The following is a 20929-nucleotide window of genomic DNA, read 5'->3' as shown; positions in this document are numbered from 1 at the left end:
TATATTAGATTATTTTAGCAACCTCGTACTAAGTTTCTCGAGATAAGCGAGGAAAACAGAAGGGAAACACCTCAAAGACCGTGCTGGCATCCGACCAATAGTCACAAAGGACCATTATTCGTCAATGCATTGTTACATGTACATCGATTTTGGTTAAAAAATGAGAAATGGTCCTTGGCGAGAAATGCCTGAAACGAAGTTAGAGCCTCCGACGATACAACTTTTAAGTTAAAAATTAAATTTAAATCTTTAGTCTTTTAATGGATTTCCAGTATTAAAGTTATCTTGAACTCAAGTACCATGAAAATGTGCACATACCGATGTTATTCGAAAGTCCCAACCAATTATTCTTCAAGTATATTTTTAAAAATATAAATATTTTCTAAAGACAGCTGATAATTTTTAAAAATCCAATTATTTCTCATTATATTATCAATGCAGTCATTTTATTTCACAATACAGTATTTTCTCGTGTCTTTTCATCGGTATGTTCAGTCACAGTTGAATCAGAATTATTGTTTCCGTTTAACTCCGAAATAATGTTTTTGGCATGTCCGGGCGCAGTTGATGCATTGTTAGCATGCGATTTCGGATCTACGTTCTGGTAACGTTCCAGCCCAGTTGATGCATTGTCAACTTGCGTAGTTTGACAACATTGCTGGACCTGTCCGTTCGTTGTTGATGCATTGTTAGTTTGAGAAGTCGAACATGCTTGATTGACATTTCCCTGCGTAGCTGATACATTGTTAGTTTGCGAATTTGGACACACGTGCTCTACATGACCCTGGGCAGTTGATCCATTGATAGGTTTTGAAGTCATTTCCTTCAAACAAATGCCAATAAAAACACATGTTCCAAGCAAGCTTAAGCATGAACAGGACCCCTAAAACATACAAAAGTTTTGATATATAATCACACACCAAGTTCATGTAAAAAATCTTGAACATCGAAATAAAATGTGAATGATTCTGAAAAAAAGGTAGAAATAGGATTAGATATACATGTACATGAGTTTTATCAACTTTCACAATTTTTGAACATGTTAAATTACCCAGAAATTATGTTTAAAAGACGATAGAAAAAAGACCCCCCCCCCCCAAAAAAAAAAAAAAAAAACAAAAAAAAAACAACCAACCTAACGGTTCACATTTCACGGTTCACACTAGCGTAGCTTCTTTCAGTAAATCAATATATATAATAAAAATCTTACAACATTTACATTTCAATGTAACAAAAACTCGTAAATTTTTGGATACAGAAAAGGACTATATATGGTTTGAGCCTAAAATGGCCCCCTAAAATGAACATTGTCATTTTACTGTAATTTTTGTTTTATTTGTACAAATATACATTTGAAGTTTTTTCATAATTTTCATTTTGATTTTAAAGCCCACAATTTAAAAAATGACATCAGAAAGTTTACCTTTTCCCGCCATTTTCTCATTTTTTGCATAAACCGGCTTGTTTTGAGGCAGTTTTTCTTTACGGAAACATTGAGCGACTGCTTATACAAACAAAATATTTTCACCAAAGATGTTTCTCCCCAATACTTATAAGTGACAAAAAGTTCGTTCTTGTTCAAAGAGTCGCTCTATATTTCCCATTCGAAAAAAGATAAGAAAAATGTCAATTTTTGATTGATTTTGATTGAATTATAAAAAAGCGTCACTTCTGACATCATGTACAGCCAGTGAGTGCATATAAATCAAATAAATAGATGAAACACATATATTTTATGTCATCTCTTTTATAAATAACACAACAAATTAATGTAGTATACTATTACCTTCTTCAGTTTCTATCCGAACTGTCAAAAGTTTTTTCTGGCATTACAAAGAGGAAAATTTGCAAAACATTAACAATTCAGAGAGCAATGTAGGAGAGCTGATAAAATCTGGCGACCGGAATGTTTAGGGCCATGAGGCAAACATAAGTTTTTTGCCATGGGGTTGTATTTCCCATAATGGGATCAGAACATTTACAGAAATTGATGGCAATATCAATTCCCGAATATATATATTGACATTTTAGATAAAAATTTGTGGCCGGTTTTAGCTTGGCATTTCCCTGACAACGATTTTTATTCAAAGAAGACAACCCCCCGTACATACTTCAAACGAATCAAAGCGATGGAAAAAACGACAAATGTCAAATCTTAAAATTGGCCATCCCAATCACCGGACCAATGTATTGCGAAAAATTTAAATCCGTTTGCAAAGAGAAAATAAACAACATCAAAACCAGAGGAGATCTGCCTGCAAAAGTGAGAGAAATGTGGAGTTCACTTCCAAGGCACTATATTCAAGGATTATATGCCTCCATTCCAAAAAGTTGTACGACAGGTTATTTAATAGGTCAAAAGGTCATGCGACTAAATGTTACTTTTTAAGATTTTTTACTTAGAAAAGTCAGGAAAGAGTGCACCGGTGTATTATAACGGCGCTAATTTTGATGACTCCCTTAGGACCACACACACACACACAGACACACACACACACACATATATATGTAGTAAAATTGTTTATTCTTATTTATATGTTTTTACGTTAAAGAATTGGAGCGTTATATTTTTGGCACAACGTTGCACGAGTTGTCATGACTATGACGTCGTTAACGTAATTACTTGTTTATTGGTATATTGAAACGTAACTGCTGTTTACTTGTGTATACAGAGATCAAATTTTGGTAAGAAATTATAATTATTTACTGATGTATATAGTTTGTTTAGATTATTAATCTATAGTACGTACGCAAGTTTATTGAACAACAATTACATCTGTGAACCTTTATTTTTTATTTAAATACTTAAAAGGCTGTATTTTTTGTCATATTTGTTGCGAGTGATTTGTAAAATTGTATTTGTATTTGATTCTTTCAGAGAATCGTCATGATACATCATATGAATAAAACCAAGTGAAACAACGCATACTCTTGAATTAGATCATAGACAACAGATTTATTAAAAGTCTAAAAATTCTCAACGCAAAATATGTCGTCGGAGAAAGGAATATCGTTCGGCGATTTATGACGTAGCAGAAGTGTACATATGGCTCAGATTACAAAATTGTACAAGGACTTGGAGAAAAATATGATATCATACGACAATGAAAAACGTGTGAAACAGCTTTACGAAAAATTGTGCGAACAATTCGAACAGTTTAAAGCAAGTCACTCATTGTGTTTGGATGCGTGTACGCAACCAGAAGTAAGAGAAAGTTAAGAGACGAGTTTTGACAGCTGTGTACAGAACCTTAGTGAATTCCGAGAACGATTTTCCGAGTGCAGTGCGAAACACAGGCACCGAGAGGAGATGCTCGATGTTGAGGGTTCCATTATCAGCAACTCACACCATTCAGTTAGGTCTGTTTTTTCGTCACGGTCTAAACTTCAGAACGCCAAAGTTATGAGGTTAGTGGCCGAGCACAAGCTAAGAAAGCTTAAAGAAAGACAAGAACTTGAGCGAGCCCGCAAAGATCTGGAAATGAAGCAAGAATTATTCGAACAAATGCTGAAGTGGAGGAATCCATGATAGTCGAGAGCGTACTACAAGAAGCGTTAAAAGAGGAAACGACATCGATGCTTACTCCGGAATCCGTCGTCACTGATTCAGTGGTACATGGGAAATTAGCCAGGCAGTTCGAGGACCAAACACCTAGAGATGGTCACCAAGATGTACGAGTCATGGAGGATTTCAATATGCACGCCACATCTATTCCAGAAACTTCACAACAGACGAGCGATATAGAGAGTGCCTTTGAGAAACTGGTGTCATCTCTACAAGAAGGATTCACCTTACTGAAGCCAGAATTACTAACATTTAGTGGTAACTCTATTGATTACTGTAAGTTTATTAAGAACTTTGAGACAAAATGTCGGGTTAGCGATCATCAGTTAAGATTGAGTTATTTGATTCAATATTCTAACGGTGAGGCAAAATCCTCAATTGAGGACTGTTTACTTTTAGAGCCAAAAGAAGGGTATCTTAAAGCAAGAAAAATATTATTCTCACGATATGGCATGTCACATTTAGTTGCAAGATCATTTATCGAGAAAATTGTTAATGGCATTGAAATCAAAGCATCCAATGTCAATGAATTGTCAAAACTTGCTTTAGAAATGCAAAAGTGTGAAATTACATCGTCACAATTAGGGTTTAAGTCAGATATTAACAACTCGAAAACTTGAGACGCATTGTTAGAAGATTACCTATTCATCGAAGGACCATGTGGGTGGATGTTGCTCACTCAATCACAGAGTCCGGTAGAGAGCCGCGGTTCTCGGATTTGACAAAGTTTGTTGATGAAAGGGCAAGAATCTCCTTTCAAGAATTGGCCTTGACCTTGTACGTGAGAACAACCCAAGGTCTCACACCGAGAACAGAAATCGACATGCAATATTTCATGAATTTGATTGGAATGTTAAGGGCAAAGTTACTACGTTAGTTACCCAAAGTAAAGCAGAAAAATCAGGCAGTGAGCGATATTGTAGATGTTGTTCAGGTACATGTGTGGATTTAGCGACTTGTGGAAAATTTAAGCTCATGAGCTTAAACGACAGTGTTTCATTGTTACGCAAACTTAAGTTATGCTACAATTGTTTGAAAGGAAATCATTTTTCCAGCAAATGTAGAAAACGAAAAGCTTGTTCAGTATCTGGTTGTAATGTTAAACATCACACGCTTTTGCACAAATGGGTTGTAAGTAATGGAAGTCAACTGAGAGTTGAACAATCGGTTGTACGTGAAAATCAGTTAAGTGTTGATCGATCCTCAGTTCATTGTGCATCTACAAAAAACGAAATCAAGAACTGTTTGGGAATCATTAGGGTCTTCCGTCTTCAGCGGAAGACCCTACTATTATTCTATTTTTTCTTTTTCACTTTTTAAGGTCTTCCGTTTCCAACGGAAGACCTTATAGTTTTCGTACTGTTTCTTATTAAGGTCTTCCGTTTCCACCGGAAGACCTTATTGTTTTCGTACTGTTTATTATTATTTTTTTTTCCAAATCTTGTGCACGCGATTTCTCGAAAACTACTCAACCGATCTGAACAATTTTTTCACAGATGATGGGAAATTATCTGGATTTTATATGTTTTTGAATTTTTTGTCGTCGTCACTTCCGGTCCGGATTTACGGTCGATTTTGTAATTTTTTACGACCAATTTTGTGCAGAGTTGATCTCAGAAACTAAAAGAGATATGACTTTGAAATTTTCAGGATAGGTAGAGCATGGTTTGAAGTTGTGCACTATTTAGTTGTTTTGCACCAGTGGCGCTATTCCTTGGAGCTCGCTTAGGCACAAAAATGGGGTACATATTTCGAATCAAAATTTCCATATGTTTTGATCATTATCTTTTTATCAGTTGATATTTTGACAAGACATATAGGACAAAAGTAGTAGAGAATCAAAAGTTCTATCCAATAAAATCAAGAAAAAGGGGCTGGCCCCTTTAATTAGGGACCAAGAGACTCGTAAATTCTATTACGAATAACTTGAAAACGATAAATATTTTGTTATGCATTATAAAAATCAAAGTTGTTGATCTCTACATTATCGGTTTGAAAGAGTCATCGTCAGGCCCATGTCTGACGTAATTAGGGTTTTTATTCTTTATCTTCAAATTTTTTTTTTTTTTTTTTTTTTGGGGGGGGGGGTAATTTTGAAATTGTGTCGATATCTCATGGTATCATTTTATCTAAAAAAAAAAAAAATCGGACGGAAGACCTACTCGTTACTCGTAACGAGGTCGTATCTAGTTATTATTATTTTTTTCCCCAAATTTTGTGCACGCGATATCTCGAAAACTATTCGGCCGATTTCGACCAGTTTTTCACAGATGATTGCTAGTGGTCATAATTTTAGAGGTTTTTTGAAATTTTAAAATCGGCACTTCCGGTTCCGATTTACGGCCGATTTTGTCAGTTTTTACGACCCATTTTGTGCAGACATAAACTCAGAGACTATCAGAGATAGGAATATGAAATGTTCAGGATAGGTAGACCATAGGTTAAAGTTGTGCACAAAGTAGTTTTTTATCGCCAGTGGCGCCATTTCTATGAGCTCGCCTAGGCTCGAAAATTGGGTACGAATTTCGAATCAAATTTTTCATACGTTTTGATCTGTATCTTTTTATGAGTTGATATTTTGTTAAAACATATATAATTAAAGTGGTAGATAATCAAAAGTCCTTTCCAACAAAATCAAGAAATAGGGGCTGGCCCCTTAAATTAGGGGCCAAGACTTTCATAAACTCTATTACAAATAACTTCAAAACGATAAATATTTTGTAATGCATTACAGAAGCAAAGTTGTTGACCGTAACAATATCTATTAGGCAAGATCGTTGCTACGCCCATTTATTACGTAATTAGGGATTTTTAGGGGCCAAAGTACTAAAACTTTGACTCAATTTATCTAGAAAAATAGACATATTTTGTTAAGCATTGTTGAAGAGAAAATGCTTGCATTGATGATTTTAATCGATTCCATTAATCAAAACACCAATGTCTGTCCCCATTAAGGATCTAGAGGGCTGGCCCCTAAAATATTCAATCATTTGTATCTAAAAAATGAACAACAATTCTAGATAAGTGTAAGAACAAAAAATGTTAGTATTCGTGAGACCGTTCAAATGAACTCAAGAAAATAGGACTGGCCCCTTAAATTAGGGGCCAAGATACTCGTAAAGTCTATTACAAATAACTTAAAAACGATAAAGATTTTGTAATGCATTATAGAAACAAAGTTGTTGGTCGTAACAATAGCACTTTGTAAAACGAATTTCTAAACCAATTAATAACGTAATTAGGGATTTTAGGGGACTAAAATCTTAAACCTTAAATGTGCTGTATGTGAAAAAGCAAAACTCTTTGTTAAGCATTTCAAGGGATATTGACAATCGTATGCATTATCTGAAAGGGAGTGGTTGAGGGGGAAATTTGAAATTTCATTTATATTTTAATCGTATCGTTTAAAAATTGAACGGAAGACCTACTCGTTACTCGTAACGAGATCGTATCTAGTCTTATTATTCTTTTTATTCTTTTTTTGTCTAACAAATTTTGTGCAGGCGATATCTCGAAGATGGCTCATTCGATTTTCTTCAAATTTTAAGGGATGATGTGTCGGCATCTGAAGTTTGTACCGCCGTTTCAATTTCTTGATAATCACTTCCGGTTGGAAGTTATCGTCCGTTTACTATTTTTAAAAGTCAATTTTGTCGGCTAGACGAATAAAGATATAGGGCTGAAATTTTCAGTGAAGATAGACATCACTTTTACCTGTTGCAACATGGTCATAAAAACGTCCGACGTCACTTCCGGTCGTCACCGGAAGGAAATATAAAAAATCGATTTTTTTTTAACTTTTTGCTTTTAATATATTTTTCTAATGGGTTGATAGAGACTCTTTTACTGAATCAGAATATGTAATTTGTTTTGAAATCGATTGATGTGTTCCGGAGATATTAAGCATCAAAGTCCTGAAGCGAGAGTCTGAGTAACTCGGTCGTTAGAGTCGTGGACATGTGCCCAGGCGACCCGGGTTCAAGGTTCGGGTGCCGAAAAATTTTTTCCTCATTTTTTTATTGCGTTGATTAACAATTTAGTCTTAAAAGTGAAGGATTTTATCTCATTTATTCAAAAATCGGACGGAAAACACACTCGTTGCTCGCAACGAGAACGATCTTGTTCCTATTACCGTTGTTGGTAAAGAGGGTAGGTCTTTACAAACTTATGCATTACTCAACGATGGAACAGACAAGACCTTGTGTGATGAACGCCTTCTAAGTGCCCTGGATATTCCGAGCAAGCCTGTGACATACAAAATGTCAAAAATAACCTCAAGACACAGTGCAAATGTTGGCAAGGAAGTCAACTTAGACGTAAAACCTATGGGTGGTGATCATGTGATACCACTGCAAAGAGTGTGGTCCATCAAAAAACTTCCAGTATCAGCACGCTTAGCCGCGAGGAAAGCCGATTTGGGCCCTTTCCCCTACTGTCAGATCTTAGCATCCCACAGATTGAGACAGATGATGTGATGATATTGATTGGTACAGATAATCCTATCGCACACATTCCGCTCGAAGTGCGAGCTGGCGATATAAACCATCCATATGCAATCCGTACTCACTTGGGATGGGTAGTTCGCGGACAAGTGCACATAGACTCACGAAGAAACTCGGCCAACATAAACTTCGAGAACGCAAAGGAAGTACTTCTCCAAAAACTCCTTGGGAGAATCTGGAACACTGATTTTGATGATAAAATATCGAGCAACAAAACCAGTATGTCTGTGGAAGATAAACGAGCTCTCGCAATTATGGAATCTACAGTTATTCAGGAGGATGGTCACTATAAGCTCCAACTACCTTGGAAAGATAAGAATGCAAGTCTACCAAACAATCTTCCTCTTGTGCATTCAAAATTACAAAATTTACGTAAAAAGCTGATACTCAATCCAAATCTACACGAAATGTACAAAAGTAATAAATGACTATATCGAGAAAGGATACGCTACAGAAGTCACCAAAAGTGGGATGAATACAAATCGTGTATGGTATCTACCTCACCATCCTGTGATTAACGAGCACATACCTGGCAAAGTACGTGTCGTATTTGACTGCGCAGCCACATATCAAGGCAGATCACTTAACAGCAAATTGTTACAGGGACCAGATTTGATGAACAGTTTGGTTAGTGTACTTCTACGATTCAGGCAGGACAAAATCGCCAATGCAGCAATGTTCCATCAAGTGAGAGTAATTGAAGAGGGCCAGGATGCCTTAAGGTTTCTTTGGTGGCCTAATGGTAACTTAAATCAGGATCCTAAATGGTACTAGATGAAAGTACATCTCTTTGGAGCCACATCATCCCCAAGCTCTGCTGCATTTGCTTTTAGACGCACAGCTACAGATAACTCAGATAAGTTTGAGTCAGAAGTTATATCAACAGTTCGAAAAAAAGTTCTATGTTGATGACTTGTTGAAATCTGCCCCGACCGAAGAGGGTACTACAAAACTTGCTACAGATTTGCAATCGTTAATGGCAATTGGATGATTTCGGCTCACAAAATGGATGAGTAATAGCAAGACCGTTCAATACCAGAGGAAGATCGAGCTCCGACAGTAATTGCACTAGGTCAGGATTCTAGTACTTTACCAGTGAATCGCACACTTGGTGTTCAGTGGAACGTTGAAAACGATTCAATCGGATTCAAGGTAAAATTTGATAGAAACTGCGAACAAAACGAGGCATAGTGTCCACCATAAGCGCAATCTATGATCCACTAGGATTGATATCCCCTGTAACACTTCAGGCAAAGGCCTTGGTACAAAGGCTTTGCCGATTGAAAATAGGTTGGGATGATGAAATCCCAGAAGAGATCAAACAGGAATGGCAAAGCTGGCATAAAACTTTATCCTTCATAGAAAACATATCGCTTTGGTGATACTTCATACCAAACCACTTTGAAGACATCAAGAGCATTCAACTTCACATTTTTAGTGATAGGTCCGAAATGGGTAATGGTGCCTGTGCATATCTACGAGTCGTGGATATAGAAGACAATGTTGACGTGTCTCTTGTACTAGGGAAATCTAGATTAGCGCCTATCAAACAACAGAGTATTCCACGTTTTGAACTATCAGGAGCTGTATACATTTACACAGACCTACTTTTGGACCGAAGGAATGAATCACGTCGTTTCAAGACCCATGTTGGAAATCGTCTCAGTGAGATTTAGGAGATGACAACTCCTGATCAGTGGCATCATGTCGGTTCTACATCAAACCCGGTTGATGTAGCTTCAAAAGGCATCACTGCATGCGATACTGAAAAACTGTAGTTTTCGTTGAAGGGGCCTAATTTCCTGTTTCAAGACCCAACCCATTGGCCACAAGAAGCGTCAAACAAAGTCCCAGATATAGCTGAAAATGACGCCGAGGTCAAGAAAGAAATCGCAGTATATACAACAACTGTTGGTTGTATTGAAAGACTTATTGAATATTACTCGGATGGGACCAAACTTAGACGAGCAGTCGCAAGGATGATTAAGTTCAAGACCTATTGCAGACAACAGTATTTGAAACATCCCATTTCATGTGCAAAAGAAGAACTGTCTCTCAAAGAGATGAGAGAAGCTACAGAAGTGATTCTGAAGCATGTGCAGTGTTGTTCCTTTGCAGAAGAGCTTGAAAGTATGAGGAAGGGGATACCTATCAAAATTGATAGTCGTATCGCAAACTTAAACCCTACACTAGATTATGGTATTGTTCTAGCCAAAGGACGTCTTCATTTCAAAGAATTGAATGCATCTCCCATCAAACTGCCGAGCAAACATCATGTTATAGACCTTATTATTCGGTTCTACCACGAGATTCAAGGACATATGGGAAAACAACGAGTGCTTTCTGAAACGCGCAAAAAGTTTTGGATATTGAGAGGACTCAGTGCTGTAAAAAGAATCGTTGGACACTGAGTACCTTGTAAACATCGACATAGAGCGTTTTGTAAACAAAAAATGGCACCTCTACTGAAAGAACAGACAACAGCAAACAAACCTCCATTTACGTTTGTCGGCATAGACTATTTTAGTCTGCTTCTGGTGAAATCACACCGTTCACATGTAAAGAGATATGGTTGCTTATTTTCTAGTTTTACCAGTCGACGAGGAGTCCCAGAAAAGGTCTACAGTGATAATGGCACTAACTTTGTAAGTGGTGACCACGAGTTGCGCAAATCAATCAGAGACTGGAACCAGTCTAAAATCAGCAGAAATATGTTCCAACAAGAAATTGAATGGCATTTTAACCCTCCGTTAGCCAGTCACATGGGTGGAGCATTTGAAAGAATGATAAGGACAACACGTTCTATTCTAAAAGCAATTGCCAATGAACAGCTTCTCACAGATGAACAGCTATTAACAGTGATGACTGAAGTCGAAAAAATCTTAAATGACAGACCAATTTCTTCTAAAAGTGACGACCCAAATGACCAGCCACCTGTTACTTTTGATGAAAACGAATTCATGTATTCCACAAGGTATCTTCAGGAAAAAAGACGTATATGCTAGGCGATGGTGGAAACAGGTCCAGTATATTGCAAATGTGTTCTGGAAAAGATGGATGCATGAGTATTTGCCCCTATTGCAAGTCAGACAAAGGTGTCAAAGGCCGATGTCAAATATTCAAATAGGTGACATGGTTTGGATAGCTCAAGAAAACGTTTCTAGAGGACAGTGGCCGCTAGGTCGAGTTATGGAAGTAAATGTGGGTAGAGATGGCCTCACTCGAAGCTGCCTAAGTTTATTGAACAACAATAACATCTGTGAACCTTTATTTTTTATTTAAATACTTAAAAGGCTGTATTGTTTGTTATATCTGTTGCGTACATATAAATGTGTGTGTGAGTGATTTGTAATATTGTATTTGTATTTGATTCTTTCAGAGAATCGTCATGATTCATCATATGAATGAAACGACGCATTCTCTTGAATTAGATCACAGACAGCAGAATTATTCTATATATATATATATATATATATATATATATATATATATATATATATATATATATATATATATATATATATATAAAAGCGCCTTTGTCTTTATATTACAAAATAGCAAGTACAATTTCTCGGTCTCATGGGTTATTCTGCAATATTAACGAAAAGTCGTAGTTAATTTGATAATCCGGAATGTATCACGATACATTCGTATTACGACGTATCGATTCACATATTCTAGAATAATGTAATCAGCAAATTCCTTATTTTACGCGATTACTTAAAATCCGCAATTTCGCCGTTTTGTATCGAATCGCGAGAATGTGAAATCGCGATCACCATTTTTTTGTTATAATTTTCTATAGTCCAAAACTTTCTGAAAAATGAAGTGAGATTTTAAAATCTGCGAGGGTTGCCTCTTGTAATTTTACGCGGAAATTAATTCTGCACGTTTCATTAGGAATCTACAGTTAAAGAAAACAACCGGACAGCTGCATTGCACGTTACTTTTGGAATTAAGTGTAGAGCGATAAGAAGATATAAAGGTATTGACCCTTTCAAGGTTACTGCGGTACTGCTCTTTTGCAGGGCAATATGACATAGTTTCGTGATACATGACGTAACGTCAATTGTTTCAATTACGTCATTTAATTATCTTCCTACTTAACGAGGCCGGGTCTAATTTGTTCTGCCCTAGATTTTTTAATGTAATTTTTTACATGAATTTCTACTAATATAATTATTATTTTCATATAAAAAAAATAAGACATTTACCACACCGTTTGTTTAAGGGGTCATCTCAAAGTTTGTTAATTTTTAACATAGGACTGTATGGGATTTTGCTTGAAATGTATCAATTTTGCACATTTCTTACATTTTTTTTAAACTTCTGCCCTAGAGATTTCTTTTTCTGTTCTACATATTAAAGTTATTGCTAAAAGGCATCAAATGGTCAAATAAAAAAACACTTTTACCTACTGGTTTGTTCCAGGGGTCTTATCAAAGTTGCTTTTTGTATGCCCAATTTCCCAGATTTGTCGGATTATGGCTATTTTTTATTTGGCTAAGGCGGAAATGGTGATCTTTATAGTATTATTAAAACGTTCAGACATATGTAAGTAATAAATAAATATATAACATCACATATTAAGGGTCATTAATATAAAATACATGGTAACTGTCCTGAAATATATGAATTAATCTATATTTAGGCGGGTTAAGAAAACGTAACAGAGGGCTAGGCTTGCTAAACCCTCTTCACGTTTTCGACCCGAGCCGAAATATAGCTTATACTTAGAAACATTTATGTTTATTCCACAATATAATATCAATTTTACGCATCAAATGCGCTATTTTCAACAAATTTCGCTGTTGAAACTATCACGCCATGGCGTCAACAAAGCAAAAAGATGACGTCACAATACAAATGAAACGCTGCGCAAAAGCGTGCGTACTCGTTCTGTACTCGGCCTCGTTAAACGTCGGCAAAGTAAATCAATTTGCCCTGCAAGAGGGCAGTACCGCAGTTATCATGAAAGGGTCTATAGGTTGCTTTACAAAATAATGTTCACAAAATTTACTTACCATGACCAGAATCACTCTTAGCCCCTCTCTAAGAATGTCTTCGTAAAAAGAACCAAATTGAATCCGTTCTTTTATAACCTCTTTCTTGATGACAGAAAAGCAACCCTTTAATGTGGGAAAAAGGAATTATTTTATTTCTCCACTGAAAACACCCTAATTGCTTGTTCTGTGCTTTGTAAAAAATTAATGAAAGATTAACATACAATCTAAATAATAATTGACACTAAACATATCATATTTTGAACCAATAAAACAAAATTTAACTCGAATAGGATTAAATATCTAATCAAACGCATCATTCATATCAAATTACTTGGATTCCTTTGCGTTTAATCCATTTATAAATTCACATTGAACACAGTCATGTCTCTGGGTCATATTTTTTTTCAAGCAAACACAACAAATTTAAAATTGTGAGAATAAAATGTTAGAACACGTTTGAAATCTCCTTTCTTTTATCTATTTTCATTTATTTTTACAATCATATTTTACCTGTGTGTGTGTGTGTGTGTGTGTGTGTGTGTGTGTGTGTGTGTGTGTGTGTGTGTGTGTGTGTGTGTGTGCCGTTACCTTGTCATAGTAAAAGCCGGGGCTAACAGAGGAATGACAGTCGGAATGAGCGTTTTGATAATCATACTCTGTAAAACCTTTGCAGCACGTTTTTGGTATCTGCGAGGCGGTGGCCTGACAACTGCCATTTGTGGTACACCATGATGTGTGATCGAAGTCGTTGGTAGTTCCTGCCACTCTGTTCACGCCGCAACATTCGAACTGAAATATTGCATGCCTTCTCATAGTACTATGCTAGAGAGATCCTACGTATGCATAAATGAATGCCATTAAAATGTGTGTTGCATATTTTATTCCCTTTCATAAGTATGATTTTTTTCTCGGCATTTTTAACAAAATCCTAACGACAAGCATGGATTTCAGGTTTTGTGTGGATAACCTGAAAATGTTGAGAAAACCTGAAATCCATGCTTGTCGTTATGATACAACCCTTTTAATTTTATGACTTTTTTTCTGTGAAAGGTTTCTTATAGACAATCAATTGAAAACCCCCATTTTAAACACTGTTTTATCAATCAAAATAATATTTTCATTCATCCGTTTACCTGTACAATAAATAAAATAGACGTTTTCGTAGATTGATTCAAAGTCTGTTAGACTGAAAAGTTTTACATTCACTTACGTCTATGAATAGATGATTCCAGTTATTGGACATCTTAGTTCCAGTGGTAAAGTTGTCATTCCAATAATTGTCTTTTAATGAAGACGTCATTTGACCATGTAAATCACTCTGTTGTGATTAAAAATAACATTATTTGAATTATAATCACACTTTTAAATAATGGAGTTGTATTGAGCGAATATTACCGTTTTGTGAGGATCGATATGTTCATTGTACAGATCCTTATAAGGTAAAGCCGACATAACAGAGAAAACTACGAAGGCAGCGGTAAACTGTAAAAGAACAACGTTCATTTTACATAAAAAATACCTAAGTGTTTTTCTTACGTCTATACCAAAAGCTCTTAAACACTCATTGAACTTAAGCTCAAATGAGAATGAATGGTATGTTAAATACATACTATAAGGAACACAACTGCTGCGGCGGCGTATAATATCTTCTCATAAAACATTTGTGAGAAGATCACCAAGATTGTCAAAATTATGTTAAGACCTAGAACGCATTCCAAGAAATTGGCAAAACGATCAAAAAATTGTTTGGTTGTATTTTTGATGCCAACATAATCACTAGATGTGGTGATGTTCAAGTTCTGTAACTTTTTATGCACAATGAGGCCATCGTAATAGTCCTCCATTGATAAACTCATTTTTATCAGTGGTCCACTGGCGATCTGTGAAAATTATAAAAAGCAAAATTGATGTGTATAAATGATTTTTAAACATGATTTTTAACTGCTGAGGATAAAAATTTATTTAAAAGTTTAATGTACATGTAGAATAATATTATCAAGGAATTACTTTGTGCTACTAAAGAAAATCCTTACTGAGAGAAGAATGGTTACTATCCAAGCCAATATGGCGGATTTAACTAGATTTGAACGCGTCATCTGAAAAAAAAAATCAAAAATACCAAACTATTCGATAAATATCATGAAATTAAGAAGATTTACTAATGATCTACAATAAAAATGCAAGGTTTAGCATTTAAAGGGGCATAGTCATGATTTTGATCAAACCCTTCCCCATTTTTAATGAATACTATGCTTCAATAATGCATTTTTTTCATTCTGAACGAAAATTTGAGTGTCGATCGTCAAGTTAAAAGCAATATACAGAGCTCACAAATTTTTGTTACGTAATCCAAGCTAAGGTCATGTTTTTGTTTACATTTTAAAAATTTCAGGTTTAGACCCGTATCAAAATATACACAATGAATAAACATCTTCGCTGGCCATGGGGGTTTGGTCCATTCCGCTCCCCCTAAACCCAGCGAATTATTTGGAGCGGAGTATACCGAAAATCCTTGGCTAGTGAGGATGTAAATAAAGGAAATTAAAATTTGACCAAATCGTTCCATGCCCCTTTATATTATCTATTAAAATCTGTATTATTTGATATGCAACATTCTGACATAAAGAAATTAAACATAATTTAGATTGTTTGATTTGTTAACGTTATAGATTATAAGTCTAGAAAAATATATACAATGACACAGTGTAAAAGTGAAAGTACAGACCTAGAAAAAAAAATAGATTCGTATTTAAAGAGGTTGGATCCTGAATACAAGAATTATGTTTTTGTAAAGTATTTTTTTTATGTCTACACAAACAGCTTCGCCCAAAATCAAAACAGAAATAATGGTGGTTGTCAATAACCTTCTTTTTGCGTTTCATTGCATTTAACATTTTTACACTGAAATTTTGACAAAAGAAAGACTCACTTTTTCTAATCTATGTTTTCTTGACTAGTTCATTTTCACCCAAAAGAATTCAAAAATTTTGCGGAGAAAAAAGTACAAATTATATCACTTCATTAATCAATGCTGTTTTGTTTTCATTTGTGTACGTGCGTGCGTGCGTGCTTGCGCTTGTGTGTGTGTGTGTGTGTGTGTGTGTGTGTGTGTGTGTGTGTGTGTGTGTGTGTTGGGGGATCAAAGAAAAAAAAAGGTTAAAAATTTTGAGGTTTAACTCGAATTTGGTAGAAAAAAAAGATCAAAAGTTTGGGCAAGAGATGTAAGATTTTAGATATAACATGGAATACGTTGATTTAAACCAAATGAATTCATTTTTGCAATGAACTTGTCCGATCACAGCTAATATAATACGAGGCATCGGGCAAATGCTATCATAATGTGTGCATATATAAAGACTTGCATTATTTCATTCAACAGTTACATGTACTTAGAATTATGAAAATAATAAATGACATGTTTTGTACAAAAAAGTACCAATTTGATGCATTTACTATTAATCAATTACATTGTGTTTAATATCAAGTTTGCCTTTATTGCGCACAATTTTTATTTACATGTTACATGTAGGAATGAAATGTACTTTACAAGTGCCTATAATATAAGATTAAACACTATTTAAGGAGCCTGGATGGTCTACAAAATTAACCACCAGATCTACCCTATATCTAAAATATGATTTGTAAAGATATTAAAAATCTTTTATTTAGAAAAGAAAAAAGTTTTAATGTATTTTTATATCTTTCAAAAGGGTTTAAACGGTTTAAAACGGCTACGAGTAGCCAGTCCCTAAGACAAAAGACTAATAAAAATATACAAAGTAGAAACTGATTAGATAACCTCGTTTTAACTAATAAAACGCATACAAAAATGCATGTTAGCAAAATAGAAATATTTTTCATACATAATGGTATCATTAATGGCTCAAAACTACTCACTGCAACATAAAAGTATATTATTAATGGTCAGCATGATACTTAGTTTGGGAGTATCATATTAGCAAATATAAATTTGGGGTACCATATAATCATACTTTATGAGAATACTTTATTGTTATAAGTATATGTACACTGGGCATGCAGTGTAGTTAATGCGCAAGATATTTTGATGAAAACCAAAATAACTCAAAAGAATGTACGTATGTATATAGAAATAGATGCATATCAAGATAAATGCATGTTGAAACATTGGTTTGCATGTCTAGATAGTAAGCTGTCTCTTAACATGATTAGTTTTCATATTTATAAATTTAAAGTAGTACGAAACACCCCTGAAATTATTTATTTGAAATATTTTCTCAAATACACAAAATAATGACTTAATATTATCTAAAAATTAATTTCAGTCCATTATCTCAAGAAAAAATAGAAATCATGCCCATCAATTACACAAGGCCATAAAAATTTGAGATACAATGTATTTCAATAATTTTGAAACATACATTTGGATAGTGTTCATATGTTGATTTTTGTGCAATTTAGCCTTATATCATTTAAAAATGCGTAACTTGTGTTCTTTTCAAAGTAAAGACCTGAAACTTGAACACAACCACCACCAGTGATTAGGCTTTATGTAAAACAAATTTCAAGGTCATATCAACAGGTCAAAGGTCAAATATAATGACGTCATCTCGGATTTTTGTAAATTTATAGCTCAATCAAACATACTTAAACCTTAATAAATCTTAAACCAATTGTTAAAGGCCTATATATGATAAGGGCCTAAAATGGCCCCCTAAAATGAACATCATCATTTTAATATCATTCTTTGTTTTCTTAGTACAGATATGTATGTGATGTGTTTACATAATATTCATTTTGGTTCAAGTGCTCACAATTTAGAAATATGACATTGTACAGACCCTGAAACGTACTACTACACCACACGCTCGCTGCACGCTCGCTACCCGCTCGCTAAACGGTTCACACGAAACGCTGAACGGTTCACACGAAACGCTGCACGCTTTGCCCGAAACGCTAAACGATTTACACGAAACGCTGAGCGGTTTACACGAAACGATTCTCGCACGAAACGATTTGCTCGCTTTCCACACGCTTTGGACACGCTTTTATCCTGATCGATTCGGGTCCTCTCGGATTTTTACCCTGACTCTGTTAGTAAGAATTAATTTTAAGAAAACACGAAATAATAGAAATACTGATATTAGAAACATATATGTACAGAAGTATTGAATTTATTCATTAAATTAATTTGGTACTTATATTTAAAGCAAACATTTTTTTATTCACAGAATTTGCCAAAAATATTACTTCTATAAATATATTTATTGCTCAAAAGAAATATCCATGAGTCTTATTAGTGTCGTAAATAATAAAAATTCCAGAGAAAAAAGTTACCGTAACACAATATGCAATACCAAAAATAAAATCCGTATGATTACAAACTGAAATTGTTTTTTCAGTATTCGGCGGGATTTGTTTTTTCTTCTCACGTTAATATTTTTATTGGTTTCAGAGAATACGATGTAAAAATACTAACTGTAAATAAACCTGTAATTATTTACAATGATAATTTTGGAAGTTATGTAAAATGAAATTAGTCACATAAGTTAGAAAATGCTATAAAACAGCCGATTATTTTTTTTTATGTCGAATCATTCGCGTAAATAAATGTTCCGTACATAATATCACAGAAAAAAATCAATGGATTAAACAATAAAGAAAGTTGTCATTACTATTTCGCATTTCGGAAAGAACAAAAAATAAAAACTGATTTAGATTTTTGTCTCAATATTCGTATACATAACCGGCGCCCTGCATAACGGCGTACAATATATCTATCATAATTTATTTGAATTAAGTACCATGCATATAGATTCCCATTATAATTAATTGCATGTGTACATTTTAGGAAAATTTCAGTGTGTTAATTACTTGTAGTTTTCCGTTATCAGTGTTTAAATAATTAGAATAATAACTTGTAGAACTAATTTTAATCGGGATTCAGAAGAATTTACTTCCCGCATTTCATAGAAATGAACAGTATATTTTCTTTCTATGTTTACATTTAATTTTGTTCAAATTAATGTTAAATAATCTATCATTGAAATTGTGTGCATCATCAAATACTGATTCCGACTACCTTGAAGTCATTAAATTTATATTGGCTATTGACAAAAAAAGAGACACGTGACCATCCAATGAAAACGAATACACAGAGTTTGATTGACAGGTTCAGCCAGGTGCAGGTCTACCCGATGTCCGAGATTATGTGTCCTGGTTGTATACAGCCGAATAGTCTCAGTCTTCTTTTAATACGCGTACTTTTCTTTTGTTTGTTAAAAATTAATTCAATTTTGTAAAAAGATAAGTATATCATTTCTTATACATGTAGATTTTTTTCACGAGAATATCTCAAAGGAGTTTTGCCAATCACAAACAGTTTAAAGTAATGTTTAACACAAGCGCATATTTGAAACAATTAAATTGTCAGAGAGTTCCGAATGAAATCTGATGAACGTTTCACACGGTTCTCGCACGCTTTGCCCGAAACGATTTACACGCTTTGCCCGAAACGCTGCACGCTTTGCCCGAAACGCTAAACGGTTTACACGAAACGCTTCACGATTCACACGAAACGCTAAACGGTTTACACGAAACGCTAAACGGTTTACACGAAACGCTAAACGGTTTACACGAAACGTTTCTCGCACGAAAGTCGCACGCTTTTTTGGTGTAGTAGTACGTTTCAGGGTCTGTAAAGACAACCTTTTCCCGCCATATTTGCATTTTTAGCGAAAAACAGCTTGTTTTCAAGCAGTTTTTCCTTCCGAAAACATAGAGCGCATTCTTGAACAAATAAAATATTTCAATCAGAGATGTATCTATCCAAGACTAATAAGTGACAAAAAAATTTTCCTTGTTCAAGCCTGCGCTCTATATTTCCCATTCGTACATAGATAAGAAAAATGTCAATGTTTGGCTGATTTTGATTGAATTATAGAAATGGCGTCACATCTGATGTCATATACTGCCAGTGAGTGCAAATAAATCAAATAAATAGATGAAAAATATATTTTCTATCAACTCTTCTAAAAAATTAGGTAACATTTTATTGTACCCGAAACACTTAAAAAATGGCGAATTATGGGGGCCAAATTTAACTCTTACCATATATAGTTCTTTCCTTTATTTTGATATATTTTAATTACAGGGTCATGACAATCACACTTAATTTTATTGAAATTTGAATTATACATTTTCTTTTTAGATACCGTTAAGTGCTACAAATTTTTGTCTTAAAAGAGTATGCACAAGCGCTAGTCTTACATTATATCGAATGAGAAATTATCTTAAGTTACCAGTTAGAGTTTTTTTCAGTATCATAAAGTAACAAGAAGGTCTCCTGTTAAAATAGCAGCACAAATATTTGTAATATCTTGAAAAATAACTTAATGGCATAGAAAAAGATAATGATGACTATTTCATTTTACACTGCACTGAAAGGAGATTCCAGTGGTAGGTTTGGGGGGATGTGGGCAAAAATTGTGAGGTTGGATTTTTTTCAAATTTTACATAGTAAAAGATTTCAAAGAAAAAAATATAAAAATTTCAGAAAAATTGATTATAGGAAAAATTTAGTTTATCTGTTTTGTACTACCTTAAGTTGCATGTTTATACAGGTGGTATCTTCTTATATGTTGGGGTCACCTAAAGACGAGCAATTATAACGGACTTTATTCCATCGTAACAGATAACACATGACTTTTAAAACCTTGTTGCATAATAACATAGTTATGCTGTACGTCAGAAAACATCAGTTGATGTTTTATGTTGATATAAATCAAATAGGGTAAAATAATTCACCACAGTATCCATGAGGTAAATTCTGTCATGAATTTTAATACAAATCCAGCAGCATCACTAAAAAGTAGACC

The 20929-nt window shown here is 34.5% G+C and overlaps 1 protein-coding gene across 1 annotated transcript; it reads right to left on the bottom strand.

Moving 5' to 3' along the window:
• Positions 1–451: 451 nt before the first annotated feature.
• Positions 452–15169, bottom strand: LOC128156433 (uncharacterized). Its single transcript, XM_052818581.1, has 7 exons — positions 15107–15169; positions 14684–14953; positions 14469–14555; positions 14284–14391; positions 13662–13862; positions 13092–13196; positions 452–883 (listed from the first exon to the last, which is right to left on the bottom strand). Exons 1-7 carry the CDS (start codon positions 15167–15169, stop codon positions 452–454), a joined length of 1266 nt encoding a protein of 421 aa, XP_052674541.1.
• Positions 15170–20929: the final 5760 nt, after the last annotated feature.

This window comes from Crassostrea angulata, chromosome 7 (assembly GCF_025612915.1).
Source record: "Crassostrea angulata isolate pt1a10 chromosome 7, ASM2561291v2, whole genome shotgun sequence".
Classification (NCBI taxonomy): Eukaryota; Metazoa; Mollusca; class Bivalvia; order Ostreida; family Ostreidae; genus Magallana; species Magallana angulata.
This window is presented reverse-complemented; position numbering and strand designations above follow the sequence as displayed.